This window comes from Callithrix jacchus, chromosome 14 (assembly GCF_049354715.1).
Source record: "Callithrix jacchus isolate 240 chromosome 14, calJac240_pri, whole genome shotgun sequence".
NCBI classification, from domain to species: Eukaryota; Metazoa; Chordata; class Mammalia; order Primates; family Cebidae; genus Callithrix; species Callithrix jacchus.
Genome location: NC_133515.1, coordinates 82611532 through 82628720, shown reverse-complemented (window position 1 = coordinate 82628720; position 17189 = coordinate 82611532). Strand labels below are relative to the sequence as shown.

The following is a 17189-nucleotide window of genomic DNA, read 5'->3' as shown; positions in this document are numbered from 1 at the left end:
TCTCCTGGGTTCTGCATAAGTTCTCCTTGCCCCTGTTATTCAGCATCAATCTAGTTTTCCCCTTATCAGTTCCAGTCATATAAACTAGTAGAATAACCTACTTGTCTGTTTATTCAGTGGGAAAAGGAGCTCAAAGTTGCTGGGTAGCAATCTCAACACCCGCTTCAATGGAAGTGTTGTTGTACCTCTGCTGGAGCTTTTCTTTCTAGGGAGTAAGACCTGTAGAGCTTAAAGCTTAAAAAAAAAATCTGTGAATGGGTTTATTAAATTTAATAGTGGCCATGCTGAGAGAAACTGTATCATACATTTTTAGTTGATTCAAAGCTTCATCTTGTAAGGTAGAACTCTAACCTTTCAGTGTGATTCTTGCAGTTGGTATAGAAAATGAGTCTTTAGGAGGCCATTGAGCTTCACTGCTAGGTCAGCTTCATCAGGATGATACACAGTAAGACCAGTGGAAAAAAATGTTTTTTTTTTTTTTTTTTTGCTTTGAAATACTTTTCTTGGTCAGAAGCAAAGTCGTCTACAATATCACGACATTCTGCTAGTCCGCAGGCAATGTGTTGTATAATATTATTGCAGAAGCCTGTGGACAGAATGCGTTGCTGCTAGTCCCCATGAATAATACATAGTACTATACTTGTTTATTTGCATATAGTGCATTCACATATAGCATACCTAGAATGTATATTAGGTTGAAAACAAATTGCTGCCTAGTCCATGAGTCGTGTAATCAACCTAGCATCAGATAGCTGGCTATTCCCTCTGGGAAATGGCATCATATTGGCAGCCCACCTTTGGTAACTGTTTTGGCAGATTAGGCAGTCAGCAACGGCTGTAGCCTGGTTAGTCTTTGTAAATGAAAGTTTACATTTTTGGTACTGTGCATAGCCTCCATATCTGTTGCCATGATATTTTGCGCACAGGTCCATTGAGCAAGCACTGGAGAGGCTGTGGAGAGAGGCTGTCATGTATATAATGTGTATTATTTCTCAATTTCCTCTGGAATGGATCCTTTTTGGTGTGCATTCACATATTTTGTAAATATTTTTACCATTGATTTGAGAGTTTTATTCATAGACCTTTGTTTTTGACCTCCTTGCTTCTAATTTTCTGATCCTGTTTCTTTCCAGTACCTGACTATCTAGCTAACAAATTAGCAACTCTTCATTAATTAGTGAGGATCTTTACTTCTGGTCAACTCTCAATCCATACGAGAACAGTCAAATATACTGATTGAAGTTCTACCTACTGAGAAGATTTACCTTCACTTGTGATTGGGGCTATTATTCTGCAGCCATCCACTTCGGGGTAGTACCAGCATGTTATGAAGAACTGTCTGTAAATTAGGGCCAAGAGCAGTTTCCCCTTAAATTATTTCATCATAAGAGGTTCCCCATGAAGCTACTGATGTGGAACAAGGAGGAGACATTATAGTGGGAGTAGATATTGAATTCTGAGTCACTTGTTTATTCAGTTTTTGCCTTTTGGACTTTGTCAAGATTCGTCTCTTTATAAAACACTTGATGAAGGATACTTGTTGCTTGTGCTCAGTATTATGGTTGGTGTGTCAGATAACATCCGGACAGCTCTGAATTTGTAGACATTAGTTTTATGAACAGGTATATTAATCTCTGGGACTAGTAAGAAACTAGGAACTTTTTTCAAAAGGAGAATGGTCATTTGCATGAGAGAGTGTGGCTTTGCCCCAGGATCCTAGCATTCTGCTATGTGATTGTCCCAATTAGGCTGTCACAGGCTCCTTACAGCATCATTATTTGCCGTGGACACTCTAGTATCATTGAAAGTGCTCTTGAGGTAAAAGTGGCAGAGCATCTTGCAGTACCGTCTGGACTTGTTGCAGTTTCTTGTTCTGCACCTTACTCAAAATTGGCAACCTTATATATTTCTCGATAATTGGGTTAGAACACACATTTAAGTATGCTAAATATTGGCTCCAAAATCCAGCTAGACCCACTAGATATTGTGGCTTTTTTTTCTGTGATTGATGTTACAAGTTGGAGTAACTTGTCTTTCACTTTGGAGGGAATATCCTGACATAACCAGACCTCTGGATCTCTGAAACTTGACCAAGGTTGCAGAATCTTGAGTTTTTCTGGGGACTCTTGATCTCTGGTTTGCACCTTACTAAGGCATTTAATTTCCTTGATGTTTCCTCTTCATTTGGACCAATCAGTGTGATGTCGTGATGCAGTGGACCAGTGTGTTGATCTGCAGGGTGTTAGGATGATCAGGATCTCCAGAATGTGAGATGTGGTCTTAGGGAAAGACTGTAAAGGTTTATTATTGTTCCTGCCAGATAAAAATTGACTTTTTGGATAGTCCTTAAAACTAAGTAAGAATAGAAAAATATTGGACAGAACTGTAACTACCTACCAGATATCAGGGGATTTGTTGATTTGCTTTAATAAAGATACCTCATCTGAAAGAGCACCTGCAATTGAAGTCATCACCGATAGTTTGCCATCCACAGTCATTCTTTGAGATCTATTTACAACAGACCAGTGAAGGGGATTTGATTACCTCTGTATCTTTTAAGTCTCTCTCTCTCTTTTTCCTTTTTTTTTCCGAGACAGGGTCTTGCTCTGTCACTCAGGCTGGAGTACAGTGGTGTGATTTCAGCTCACTGCAGACTTGCCCTACTGGGCTCAAGTGATTTTCCCACCTCAGCCTCCTGAGTAGCTGGGATGACAGGTGCATGCCATCACACCTGTCTATTGTTTTTTAGTAGAGATGGGATCTTGCTATGTTGACCAGGTTAGTCTCAAACTTATAAGCTCAAATGAATCTCCATTCTTAGCCTCACAAAGTGCTAGGATTATAGCTGTGAGGCACTGTGCCCAGCCTCAAATCTTTTACAGTGGCATTAATCTAAAAAATTTCTTCAGGAGTGTAGCATTACTTTGGTTTAATATCTTTGCAGAGAATGAAAGTTCTAGGGGCTTATACTTGGCGTTTTCTGTATTTCTGGTCCACAGAGAGAGTGGAGAACTAATCTGGGGATTTTTTTTAGTTCCTTGTTTTACATTATTCAGCCAGGAACTTGGGGAAGTAACTATTATATAAAAAGGATTTGCAGACCCATAGAACTCTCTGAGACAGCTTTGGGCCAAAACTCTGTTAATCACTTGACCATCCTAGTTGCCCTCTTTCATGGACCACAGTGATGTTTTAGGTCAGTTAAGTGCCTCTTTTTTGTAATGTCTGAAAGATCTTTTACCGCATGCACAGTCACTGTAGTGAATGTCCATAGGTCTTTTTGAAGGAAGGTTTGGAGTATGCTTTATAGTACTGTATATAGTTGGGGTATTATAGGATCCTTTCTCAAGGGGAGTCATCCTCCCTTTCAATACAAAGCTCTGATCTATGAACAGATTAATTAGGTCTAGAAGTTTTTATTCTCTCTTTCTTTTTTTAATTTTTATTTTTTTAGCAAATCAAGACGTGTTTGGCCACAAGTTTCTCCAATATTATATAGATAAATCATAGTCTGCTAGGCTGCCTAGAGTGTAGAAACCATTCATGGGTGAATTGGGGACAGGATACAAAGATGAAATTACATTATAGACTTATTTCTCTGGGAGAATATTACTTAGTATTTTTGCAGTCTAACTTCGATAACTTTTGTAATATTAAATTAATCATGGCTAACATTTATTGAATATGGTTGATGGTGCAGCTGGGTTCAGAATCCAGGTCTGTGATTATAAGGCCTATGTTTTTATTTGCTATTGCTGTATTATGGTGACAACAGCAACAAAAACATGCATCTGCTAAGCTGAACTAAATCCTCATATACCCCAGTAATGGTAAGTGTCTATATTCTTATGGATGGTGGTATTTGAATACCTGCTTTGTGCTTAGCCTTGTGCTGGATGAATAGGAAAAATGACAGATGATTTTAGTTGTCCTTAACTTGTGGTGATATATATAAAAATGTGTGTTACTGTCTGGTTCCGAACTATCTTTTCCAGGGTAGTTGGGGTTTCATTTAAAAAAAAAATTTTTTTAATTTGCATTGATAAATAATTGTATATATTTATGGAGTACAATGTGTTGGTATAATTTATGTATGCATTACAGAAAGATTAAATTAAGCTAATTAACATATCTGTCAACTCACCTACTTACCATTTATGTTGAGCATATTTAAAAATCTATTCTTTTAGCGATTTTGAGATACACAATACATGATTAGTAACTGTAGTCACCAGATCACTAAAACTAATTCCTTTTAAGTGAAGCTTTGTACTCTGACTAACAGCTCCCCTTTCCTGATCTCCTTCCCACCCCTGTATCCTCTGGTAATCACCATTGTGCTCTGCTTCATCGTGAGTTTATTCAACTTTTTCTTTTTCTTTTGTTTTTTTTGAGACCAAGACTCGCTCTGTTTTCCAGGCTGGAGTGCAGTGGCACGATCTCAGCTTACTGCAACCTACACCTCCTGGGTTCAAGGGCGTCTCCTGCCTCACCTCCTGAGTAACAAGGATTATAGGCGCCCGCCACTACACCTGGCTAATTTTTGTATTTTTAGTAGAGATGGAGTTTCGCCATTTTGGCCAGGCTGGTCTTGAACTCCTGACTTCAGGTGATTCATCTGCCTTGGCCTCCCAAAGTGCTGGGATTACAGGCGTGAGACACTGAGCCTGGCGAGTTCAACTTTTTTAGATTTTATATGTAAGCGAGATCACGTAGTATTTGTCTTTCTGTGCCTGGTTGGTATCACTGAGCAATATGTCCTTTAGGTTAATCCATGTTGCAAATGTCAGAATTTCCTTTTAAAAGTTCGTATAATATTCTACATCTTCTTTTTTTTTTTTCCCTAAGACAAGGTCTTGCTCTGTTGTTGCCCAGGCTGAAGTGCAGTGGCACTGTCATGGCTCATGGCTCATGGCTTATGGCTCACTGTAGCTTCAACCTGCCAGGCTTGAAGTGATTTTCCTACCTCATTGTCCCTGGTAGCTAGGACCACAGGCGCATATCACCATGCCCGGCTGATTTTTGTATTTTTTCTGCAGACAGGATCTTGTTATGTTGCCCAGGCTGGTCTTGAACACCTGGGCTCAAGCTGTTCATCCATTTTGGCCTCCCAAAGTGTTGGGATTATAGATGTGAGCCATCACACGTAGCCTTTACTGCACATTTTCTTTACCCAGTCACCCATTGATGGATACTTACGTTGTTTCCGTATCTTGGCTCTTGTAAGAGATTTTATTATTTTTTTATATCTGACTGCAAATTTCTGCTTTAAATGATAAACTAATGGAGAAAACTGACTTTAACTGATGAGTAGTTCTTTATTTGATAATGGTTAAGTTATGATTTTGGTTAAAACTGTTGAGTACGTTTTCTTATACTCCCATTTTTTTTCAGTGGGCCACAGTTACATTTCATCTTCCTCATCATGTGTTGAAGTCCATTGCCAGTGCCATTGTAAATGAACTCAAGAAAATAAATCAAAATGTTGCTGCCTTACCTGTGGCATCCTCAGTGATGGACAGATTGTCTTACCTCTTACCTAGTGCTCGTCCAGAACTCGGAGTGGGGCCAGGCCGTTCTGTAGACAGGTATGAACCTTGCCTACAAAGAAAGGTAACAGTGAGATAGAATTGATTAGTTTTTGCATTAAACAGAAATAACTAGAAAATCTGGTTATGATTTTTAAAAATTTCAAAATTTCTAGCCTGATTTTGAAATTAAAAAAAGTTCAATATGAATTAGAATCTGAAAACCAGATTTAAAGTAAACTACTACTTGAATTGCTATTTTTAAACACTGTTTTTTAGTACACTAAAGATATTTGAAGGGATTATAAAGCCACATTTTGAAAATTCCAGCTGAGAACTGGGTTAGTAAATATTTTAGTCAAATTAAAATTATTCAGTGAATAATAACTATTTTTCCATTGAAGACATTTTGTGACCTTTGAGATAGATCTTGCCTAACCTAAAAACCATGCCCAAATGTGAGTATAAGGAAAGCGCTGTTTGTTTCACAATTAAAGAAAAAGAAGAGTTTTTAAAAAATTGGAGTAATTTTGAGTGAACATTTTTTTATGCTCCTCGCGATGGATTGAAACAGTATTACAAAAATCATACCTTAACCATCGTTTTCTTCAGTAGAGTTTTTTGAATGCCTGTTTTGTGTACAACTAATTAAAAAGCCAGTAACACGTTGATTTAAACACTTAAATGATTTGCTATTTGAAATGACATTATTGAGATTCTTATTAAAAGTACCAAGGTTTAGAAATGCTATATTGAAATAACACCCAGCAGTCTTGGTTAGATTTTTGTTTCCCTTCTCATGTAGTGTTTATTTTTTTGAGACAGAGTTTCGTTCTTGTTGCCCAGGTGGGAGTGCAGTGGTGCAATCTCAGCTCACTGCAACCTCTACCTCCCGGGCTCAGGAGATTCTTCTGCCTCAGCCTCTTGAGTAGCTGGAATTACAGATGTCCACCACCACACACGGCTAATTTTTTGTATTTTTAGTAGAGACGGGGTTTCACCATGTTGGCCAGGATGGTCTCCAACTCCTGACCTCAGATGATTTACCTGCCTTGGTCTCCCAGAGTGCTGGGATTACAGCTGTGAGCCACCATGCCTAGCTGCATATTTATATTTTTACATTTTCATTGGATGTGACTTGTAACTTCCAAAGCATCTTTCTGAAGTACATTTATAAATAGTATGTGCTGATGTTATCAAAGGCACTGCTGAATGAATTTATTTTAAACTTGTATTATTTTACTATGGCTCTTCTAGTTCAGTAGCAATATTTATTAATTTATCTTTTGATAAACTGATTTTTGCTTAATCACTTGCCCTGGTTTTGTTAGTTAACTGATTTTGTTGTTATGTATATAACTTTCAGTAGTTTTATTAAACAATTGGGAAGAATTTTTATATTCTATAGTAGTAATCTCTGTCTTTTGGGCAAAATACATTTTTAATCATATTATCTGGTGATATGTGCTATGGCTGTCATTAAAATATTCTTTAGGATGTGTCTGAGATGGGAAAAAAAGAAAAATATGTATTTAGAAAAAGTGCTTCTTGTGTGAGATATGTGCCTATTTTGAGATTATAAAAGAGTCAGCTCTGCAGAGCTATTTTCTTTGCAAACAGTTTCAGTGTTTCTAAAGAAATCAGTGGAAGCTATGGTAAATGTTATATTTTAGGAAATGCAGCTATTAGATTTCAATATAGTCTGTGGTGTTTGTTTTATTAAAACTGAATCTAGGAGCCTAGGCGGGCTTTGATGAATTTAGGTCTGTTGAAGGTTTGAGTTAGGGTCTATTGGATGCTACTGCTGTTTTGTTGGGTAATATAACGAAAAGAGATAGATCTTCTATTCTAAGACAGATCCTAAAGACATATATAACGTGGAACTGAGAATGCTTTCTTTTTGAGACGGAGTCTTGTTATGTTGACCAGGCTGGAGTGCAATGGTGCCATCTCCGTTCACTGCAACCTCTGCCTCCCAGGTTCAAGGGATTCTCCTGCCTCAGCCTCCTGAGTAGCTGGGACTATAGGCGTGTGACACCCGCCTGGCTAAGTTTTTGTATTTTTTTAAGTAGAGATGGGGTTTCACTGTGTTAGTCAGGATGATGGTCTTGATCTCCTGACCTCGTGATTTGCCCATCTCAGCCTCCCAAAGTGCTGGGATTACAGGGGGTGAGCAACCCTAGCCAGCCTGAAAATGCTTTTCTAACCCAACAACTATTTGTTTAAAAACCCGAATACAACTATGAGCAAACCTAATGTTAACTAGCAGTTTTATAGAAAATCATGTGCTAATTTGAGGGAAGAATTTAGAAGAGTATTTTCCTGTTAGTCATGACCTTACCACTTTTCTCTTTTTCTATTATCAGTTGCAATCTTGTGTTAGCAAATAAGCAAAGCTAATTCATCCTTTCTTAAAATCTTTTGGACTTTTTTTAAGTTTACTATGGTCCTTTAAAAAATTACTTTGGTACTTTCTGTTATAGTTTGACTCTTACTGAGCTGATATATTTTAATATGAAAACATATGTAATCTACTCCTGGAATTGCTTATCAACTGCAGCCACCAATCAGGTTTTCTCTATCCCTTTCTGTTTAAGGGAAATTCCTAAAACTTATCATTTTTAGTTTAAATAATTGAACTTGATCATCAGACCATTTCCAGTTTTTGTTGATAACCCAGTAAATTTTTTTTTCTGCATTGTTAAATAGAAGTTTCAGTGTGATTTGATGCCTAACTTCAGTTACGTAAAGTATGTTTACTTTTAGATCATTGATGTACAGTGAAGCTAACAGACGGGAGACATTTACCTCATGGCCTCATGTAGGCTATAGGTGGGCACAACCAGATCCTATGGCTCAAGCTGGATTTTATCATCAGGTAAAAAAAGAATATAATAAAAAAAAAATCTTTTTTCAGTATGCCTTTGTAGCCTTCAGCAAAATTATCAGCATTTTTTTTACTTTTTCAGAAATTTATTTTATGCAACTTGGTTGCATGGTTGCTTGTATGCACGTATGCCTGTTTTATTCCCCCAGGCTGGAGTGCAGTGCCACACACGATGTCAGCTCACTGCAACCTCTGCCTCTCGGTTCAAGCAGTTCTCATGCCTTAGCCTCTTTGGTAGTTGGGATTACAGGTGTGTGCCATCACGCCTGGCTAATTTTTGTATTTTTAATAGAGATGGGGTTTTGCTATGTTGGCCATGATGGTCTCAAACTCCTGACCTCAGGTGACTTGCCTGCCTTAGCCTCCCAAAGTACTGGGATTATAGGCATGAGCCACTGTGCCTGGCCAGGAAAAATATTTTTTTAAGTAATTAACAACTGAGTATTTTCTTTCACATTAGATACAACTTTTTTTAGAAAATTATTTTTTGTTTTGTTTTTGAGACAGGGTCTTACTCTGTTGCCTACCCTGGAGTACAGCAGCACTATCACCACTCAGTGCAGCCTCACCTCCCCAGGCACAGGTAATTCGTCCACCTCAGCCTCCCTGAGTAGCGGAGACTACAGGTGTGTGCCACTGGGCCTGGCTAACTTTTGCATCAACCTAATTTTTTTTTTGGTAGAGACGGGATTTCCGATGTTGCCCAGACTGGTTTCAAACTCCTGGGCTCAAGAGATCCACACTCTTCACCTTCCAAAATGTTGGGATTATAGGTGTGAGCCACCATGCCAGGTCATAATTTTTTTATAAAATCAACAAATCTTCAGATTTGTCTTTTGACAAGTCTTTTCTTTTGATGCATGTTTATTTCCAGTGTTTGATGTCTGCATTCATAATACAGTTAGTAGATGCTTAGGGCAATGGAATAAAAGCAGTTTTACAGTTTCAAAATTCTCATTTTAGTTGGGAAACAAATTACCCATATACTGGATAACTACAGAAGCAGCATTACAGGTAGTACATTGAAACTTCAATATCTGTGTATTAAAGAACTGATTAAGTTGCATAGGTAGAGGAAGAATTAGTCAAGAGAAATAGTCATAGTTTTATAGAGGAAAAGAGGAGGGTGTAAAGTATAAGGATTAACATGATACAGAGGCATGAGAATGGGACATTATAAAAAGCTTTGCTGAACTAGAGGGAAGTCAAGAAAAATGAGTTTAGCTAGATGTAATATGTTATTTAATAGGAAACGTTAACCAAGTGGTATAGACTGGCTCACCATTGTTTTGCCACTGCTAAAAGGATCTAAGAAATCGAATACTTATGTGTCAATTTAAATAAAGCATGCTTATTTAACTTTATTTATTAATTTATTCGGGATAGGGTCTTGCTCTGTTACCCGAGTGTAGTGCAGTGGCATGATTACAGCTCACTGCAGCCTCAGCCTCCCGGCCCAAGCGATCCTCCTACCTTAGCCCCTCAAGTAGCTGGGATTACAGGCATGTGCCCCCATGCCCAGTTAATTCTATTTAGTTTTTGTAGAGATGAGATTTCACTATGTTGCCTAGGTTGGTTTCAAACTTCTGGGCTTAGGCAGTTTGCCTGCCTTAATCTTCTAAAGTACTGTGATTATAAGTGTAAGCCACCCCACCTGGCCTAAATTAATAATTCAAGTAAATTTTGAAGTACATTAAAGTAACTGTCATTTAGACTTTGAAGATTGATTATTCCTTCATTATCTTTAAGTATTCTGAATACCTGAACTAAAATTAAACCACAAAACCATACATATGTGAATATTGTATTCAATGTTTGTCAGATTTCCAGACAGGTAAATTCGGAGACTGGTTGATATTAGAATCACAGAAATCATTTCCCTAAATTAAGGATTGAATGTGGACCATTTTTCTAGCAATTTATCATCTTTCTTTGAATTTGGTATAATTTTCTAAGAGTCTCTGTTAAGTAATGCCTTGATAGTTTTTTCTGTTGAGTTACTGTTCATGATACTCTGTCTTTGCAAAGAGATCAAATAATAGCTTCCCTAGAATCCTGTGATTCTAGGAAATGTTAGGGGCTGATTATTTGTAATTTTCTAAAATGCATAATAATTTGCATCTATAAATGTTCACAAATATTAATATTTTTCAGGTATAGTTCTGTTCAGGTTTTGCAAGTGTGTGTGTGTGTGTGTGTGTGTGTGTGTGTGTGTGCACGCGCGCATGCGTACACATATATAAATTGTGCCTGGCCCTTGAATTGAAATATATGTAGCGTTTTGCCCCATGTTATATGAATTAGATTCCAGATTATGTGAATTAGATTGATTAGTTTGCTTTCCTTTTTACTTGCCCTTCTTATATAGTTGTATGGGATTTAGTATTTAATAATTAACCCATTGGCTCGTGCAGTGGCTTGCTTACATTTGTAATCTCAGCACTTAGGGAGGCCAAGGTGGGAGGATCACTTAAGCCCAGGAGTTTAAGACCAGCCTGGGTACTGTAGTGAGACCCTGTCTCTACAAAAAATAGCAGAATTTGCTGGGTGTCATGAGAACATCCTTGTAGTCCCAGCTGCTTGGGAGGCTGAGGTTGGAGGATCGCTTGTGTCCAGGAATTCAGGGGTGTAGTGAGCTATAACTGTGCCATTGCACTCTATACTGAGTGACAGAGACTCTGTCTCTTTAAAAAACAAAACAAACACCCAGCTAGACTCTTTGTCGTCTTATATAGTTCAGATACTTTAGTATAGCAATTAGAAAAGTACTAGATGAGTGGTTGCATATATGTGTACCTTTCTTTGATTTAGTGGTCATTTTCTGAATTTTCAAATAATGCAGGCAATTCATAAGTATTTGGAGGTTTCAGTGTATTGTTGGGACCTAATATAGGCAAATTTTCTTATTTTCAGTATAGAATTTTACTTAAAATTAAGAACTTTTAAAACTAACTTTTATTATTAAGCTATTTTAATAATGATTTACCCTTTCTGTGTCTTTTCTTTATAATGTTACAGCCTGCCTCATCTGGAGATGATAGAGCCATGTGTTTTACCTGTAGTGTATGCCTTGTTTGTTGGGAACCTACTGATGAACCTTGGTGAGTCTTGATGTTTCTGGGCATAATAGGCTAAGTCAGTCATGTAAATATGCTTCTAAATTGTACTTTTTTGCTTAAGAATAATTTTTTGCCTTTTTGCCACATATATTTTTGTCATTGTCCTGAGAATGAGAGTCCTATTTACATTCTGTCATACCACTTGGCATACAGTGTCTCTTAAGTTTGACTTCCTAAAATTTGTACACGTGAGAAGTACCAAACAAGAGAATCATGCTCTGAAAAACAGAAAGCTATGGTAAAGTGAACTCCAGCATGAGCTTTAGCAGTTGAATCTTGGTCTATCGAGAGCAAATTGTCAATAGGGAATCCATGGAGGAGAACCTTATAGTATACCTTTCTAATTTTGAAGTAATTTTAAATTTGGACTCTCTGATGTCTCTGAATCTATTAGGGCATAAAAATTTAGAAGCTGTAAAGATTATATATTGAAACTTCAATTTTACAAGTAACTATTCCAAAGCCTTATTAATATAAATAATAGTATATTGTTATAGCAAATATTTATATAAGATGGTATACCAGGTACCATTTGAACACTTTATATATTTTTGACTCATTTAATTCTCATGTTTCCCTGTGAAGTAGGCACTGTTGTAACCTCCATTATATAGGAGGGAACTGAATATTCTCCAGTTTAATCTTTACAGTCACTCTATGAGATAGGAATTACTATCCCATTTTAAAATGAAGAACTAAAATTTGCTGAAGGGCATATAACTAGTAAGTGATAGAACCAAGTTTTGGTTTTAGGATATGTTGCTTAATTTGTATTAAAATTATTTTAAAGTCTGTTAAATCAGCTGATGTACATGGGATAAACTTGCTAAAATGTATTGAAATGTACCTATGGAGTTCAGATTGGAAAATACTGTGTGAAAAATTCAAGTTGCATCTATCTTTAGGCAGAGAGTTGAATACAGTAGTCCTCCTTATTCACAGGGCATACATTTCAGGACCCATTGGATACCTGAACAGCAGCTAGTACTGAACCATATATACACACACACACACACACACACACACACACACACATACATACACACATATATACGTATATATGTAAAATATCGTGTGTATATATATACATACACACACATATATACACATGTATACTTATATATGTATGTGTATGTATATATATATATACACATATATACGTATATATATATATACACTATATTTTTTTCTATACATTCATAACCTATGATAAAGTGTAATTTATAAATAAAGTACCAAAAGAGATTAATAACAATAACTACTAATAAAATTGAACAATTTTAACAATGTCCTGTAATAAAAGTTCTGTGACTGTGGTCGATCTGTCTTGCGTTTTTCTCTCTCAGAATATCCTACCTAATTTGGGACCATGGTTGACCATGAGTAACTGAAACCATAGAGAGTGAAGCTGTGGGCTGGGCACAGTGGCTAACGCCTGTAATCCCAGCACTTTGGGAGGCTGAGGTGGGTGGATTATCTGAAGTCAGGAGTTCAAGACTAGCCTGGCCAATATGGTGAAACCCCATCTCTATTGAAAGTAGAAAAAATTAGCCAGGTGTGGTGGCCTGCGCCTATAATCTCAGCCACTCGGGAGGCTGAGGCTGGAGAATCACTTGAATCTGGGAGGCGAAGATTGCGGTGAGCCAAGATTGCGCCATCGTACTCCAGCTTGGGCAAGAAGAGTTCTGGCCAGGCTTGGTGGCTCATGCCTGTAATCCCAGCACTTTGGGAGGCTGAGGCGGTGGATTACCTGAGGTCAGGAGTTCAAGACTAGTCTGGCCAACATGGTGAAACCTCGTCTCAAAAAAAATTCTTTTAAAATATGTATATATATATATATATATATATATATATATGTGTGTGTTTATGTATATATATATATATATATATAAAATAAAAAATATATATATAAAATAAATTTTAAAAAAGAGTGAAACTCTGTCTCAAAAAAAAAAGAGTGAAGCTGTGGATAAGAGGGTGCCCTATTGTATGAGCAATTTTCATTCTAATTTGAGTTTCTGTTTGGAATTGTCTTTCCCCATAGAAGCTATCTTTATATATGTCTATATATGTATATATTTATATATGCCATTTTAATAAATATATTTTTAGCTCACTAGGCCAATCCTTAAAAAGTTGTTTAACCTATACCTGAAAATTTATACAATATTATTGGATATTCTTTGTAAATATTTTCTATGGAAAGTTGATTACAATTTCAAATTTGGGTTGTTCAAGACACATCTTTTCTTGACATGCCCAGGGATTCGGGGATTCTACCTCTTCTCTGCACCAGCATTTGGGATTCCTCAAACACTAAGGAAGTTGACGGGGTCTCTGAACGCCTTGGGCCAGTCCTCCAGATGGGTAGGAGGGGAAGAGGATTGATGGAGGCTGGGGAGCCCAGGCACCTTCTGAATTCTTAAGGGGGAAAGGAAAAATTTGAAAGGGTGAATTGGACTCATATTTTGACTGTGTGAGTTGATAAAGTTACTTTGGAGGGAAGTTGAAGTTAAAAACATAAAAAAATGGGCCACAAGAACAGAAAATCAAACACTGAATGTTCTCACTCATAGGCGGGTGTTGAACAATGAGAACACATGGAAACAGGGAGGGGAGCATCACAAACTGGGGTGTGTGGGGGGAAACTATGGGAGGGACAGCAGAGGGTGGAGAGTTGAGGAGGGATAACATGGGGAGAAATATCAGTTATAGGTGATGGGGAGGAAGACAGCAAACCACATTGCCATGTATGTACCTATGCAACAATCTTGCATGTTCTTCACATGTACCCCAAAACCTAAAACACAATAAAATTTAAAAAAAGAGAGAGAATCTGTAACCAATTATTAAAGAAAAAAAAAGCTACTTTGCTGAAGCAAAGCCTCAGTTCTTATTAATTAAAAAAAAAAAAACAAAGACCATACCCTAGTACCTGGCAATTCCACTTCTATTTACCTACTCTAGGGAGTTAATTGCTGTTGTATGCACAGAAGCATAAAATGGGTGGTCACTGCAGTTAAAAATCGGAATCCTCTTAAATGCCCATCAGGAGGGGAAAAGCCAAGTAGAATGTGGTATGTTCATGTAATAGACTCTGGTCCAGCACTGAAAGGGAATGAACAGTAAGATCTCTGTTAATCACCCTCAGTAACTTTTAAGTATGTCATTGTTTCAAGAAATCTTTTGTATTAATAGAATGATTGATGATTAAATACATGATAAAATGTATATGTGTCATGTACAGTGATACCAAATATTTAAGACCCTGTATTTTCTTTAACAATTTTTTCCACACACCTCCACATCATATATTTTCTATATGTAAATTTATGTATGTAAACGTAAAAATATTATAGAAATTTATCACTTAAATTTATAATGTCAGTTTCCTGGAGGTGGGATCGGCGATTACTGGGATTAGATTCTAAAAATTGACATAGGTCTTCAGCTTTATTTTTTATAGCCATGTGTAACTTAAATAAATAAAATTTTATTGATAAAGTTAAAACTTATATGAAAAGGGATAAACTATGCTAGATTTAGCTGTGAGGGAACCTGGCCCAAAAGTCATTTGCTTGGGGATGCACTGTAAAAGGATTTAGGAAAGACATCTGCATTAAAAATTGCTGTGGATTTGTGTATGTAAGTTGTAGGTGCATTGTAAAAAGAAATACATACGTTTTTAAGGAGTAGCGTGTTTTATATGTAAAGTTTTTTCTTTGCCATGGAAATAAAACAGCGAGTTAAAAACAGTGTTTCTTTAAGAAACATTTTTTAAAATTTTATTTTACTATTTATTTATTTATTTTATTTTTTATTTTTTTATTTTTTATTTTTTGAGTCGGAGTTTCGCTCATGTTACCCAGGCTGGAGTGCAATGGCGCGATCTCGGCTCACGGCAACCTCCGCCTCCTGGGTTCAGGCAATTCTCCTGCCTCAGCCTCCTGAGTAGCTGGGATTACAGGCACGCGCCACCATGCCTAGCTAATTTTTAGTACTTTTAGTAGAGATGGGCTTTCACCATGTTGACCAGGATGGTCTCGATCTCTTGACCTCGTGATCCACCTGCCTCGGCCTCCCAAAGTGCTGGGATTACAGGCGTGAGCCACCATGCCCGGCCCTATTTATTTATTTTTTTGGGTCTGCAGTCTTACTCTGTTGCCCAGACTGGAGTGTAGTAGCGCGATCTTGGTTCACTGCAACCCCTGCTTCCTTGGTTCAAGAGATTCTTGTGCCTTGGCCTCCTGAGTAGCTGGGACTACAGGCACGTGCTACTATGCCCAGCCAAATTTTGTATTTTTAGTAGAGATGGGGTTTCCCCATGTTGGCCAGGCTGGTCTGGAATTCCTGACCTCAAGTGATGTACCCTCCCAAAGTGTTGGTATTACAGGTGTGAGCCACTGTGCCCAGCCTATTTATTATTTTACATATGGGGTCTTGCTATGTTGTCCAGGCTGAAGTTCAGTGGCCATACACAAGTGTGATCATAGCTGACTGCAGCCTCAAATTCCTGGGCTCAAGCAGTCATCCTGCCTCAGCCTCCTAAGTAACTGAGACTGTACGCTTTTGCCATCATGCTTGGCTCATGAGTTCTTTTTTTGGTAGCAGGATCCTGACATTTCTAATGCCTTATGATTATAGCTAACAGAAATAAAAATAAGGAATAACCAGAAAAAAATATAAAGGAATCATAAAGTTAAGCAGATAGGTGCTAAGTTGATCCTGCTTTCAATATTTGAGATAATTCTTAAAGTCATTATACCAGTGTTGATCTGAGGTCCTGGTATTTTATTTTTATATTTTAATTTAAATTTTTAAATTTTTTATTTTTTAGAGACAGGGTTTTGCTCTGTCACCCAGGCTGGAGTGCAGTGGCACGATCATAGCTCACTGCAACCTCGAACTCCCAGGCTCAAGGGATCCTCCTACCTGTGTTCAACTACAGGCACGTGCTACCACACCCAACTAATTATTTATATTTTTATTTTTTATAGTGATAAGGTCTCACTGTTGCCTAGGCTGGTCTCAATCTCCTGGCCTCAAGGATTCAACTACCATGGCCACCCAAAATGCTGAGATTATAGGCGTGAGCCACTGTGCTCAGCCTGTATTTTATATTTCTTAAACTTGTTACGGTTTTCTAGAAAACGAATTTTACATTTCTTTTTGTTTAGTAAGCATTTATTTGAAAGAAGTGTATAATTTATGAACTTTACATTTCTAAAGTTCTTAGGAAATAAATTTTATTTAAAAGTTATTTGTCTGGTTTGATTCTATAGTGAATATGTACGGTATATTTCTGTGTTCTTAATATATATTATTTTATTCATACTAGAGATCTCTTTGCTTTTAGATCTTTACTAAAAAACTTTTTATGTTATGGGTGGCATTTATCAAGTTTCAACTGTATGTCATTTATAGTTGTGTCCTCTGATAGTTATGGAGAATTTTAAATTGAAACGTAATGGTTAATCATTCAAAACTACAGGAAACCAGTGTGAGGAAATACCAGGAGTTTAAACAATTTTGTAGTGTACAATATAGCATTAATTATACTATAGTATTGGTTTCTCAGTTTTGCTGAGATTGACTGTATAATCAGTTAAAGTGAGTAACAACTGGTATTGTTGAATGTTTGGAATATTGAATGTG

The 17189-nt window shown here is 37.1% G+C and overlaps 1 protein-coding gene across 50 annotated transcripts in view; it reads left to right on the top strand.

The window, feature by feature from the left end:
- The window catches only part of BIRC6 (baculoviral IAP repeat containing 6), a 250707-nt gene that overhangs the window by 34885 nt on the left and 198633 nt on the right, over nt 1–17189 (top strand). For 27 of the 50 annotated variants that reach the window (XR_013526681.1, XR_013526680.1, XR_013526682.1 and 24 more), the window contains exons 4-7: nt 5395–5588; nt 8295–8406; nt 9379–9429; nt 11434–11516. Coding sequence is in view for 45 of the 50 variants with exons in the window: in XM_078349539.1 (XP_078205665.1) it covers nt 5395–5588; nt 8295–8406; nt 9379–9429; nt 11434–11516 (440 nt within the window). In the remaining 5 variants the exon portion in view is untranslated. The remainder of the gene's footprint in view (nt 1–5394; nt 5589–8294; nt 8407–9378; nt 9430–11433; nt 11517–17189) is intronic. The other 23 variants (XM_078349545.1, XM_078349544.1, XM_078349541.1 and 20 more) reach the window with 1 other exon arrangement.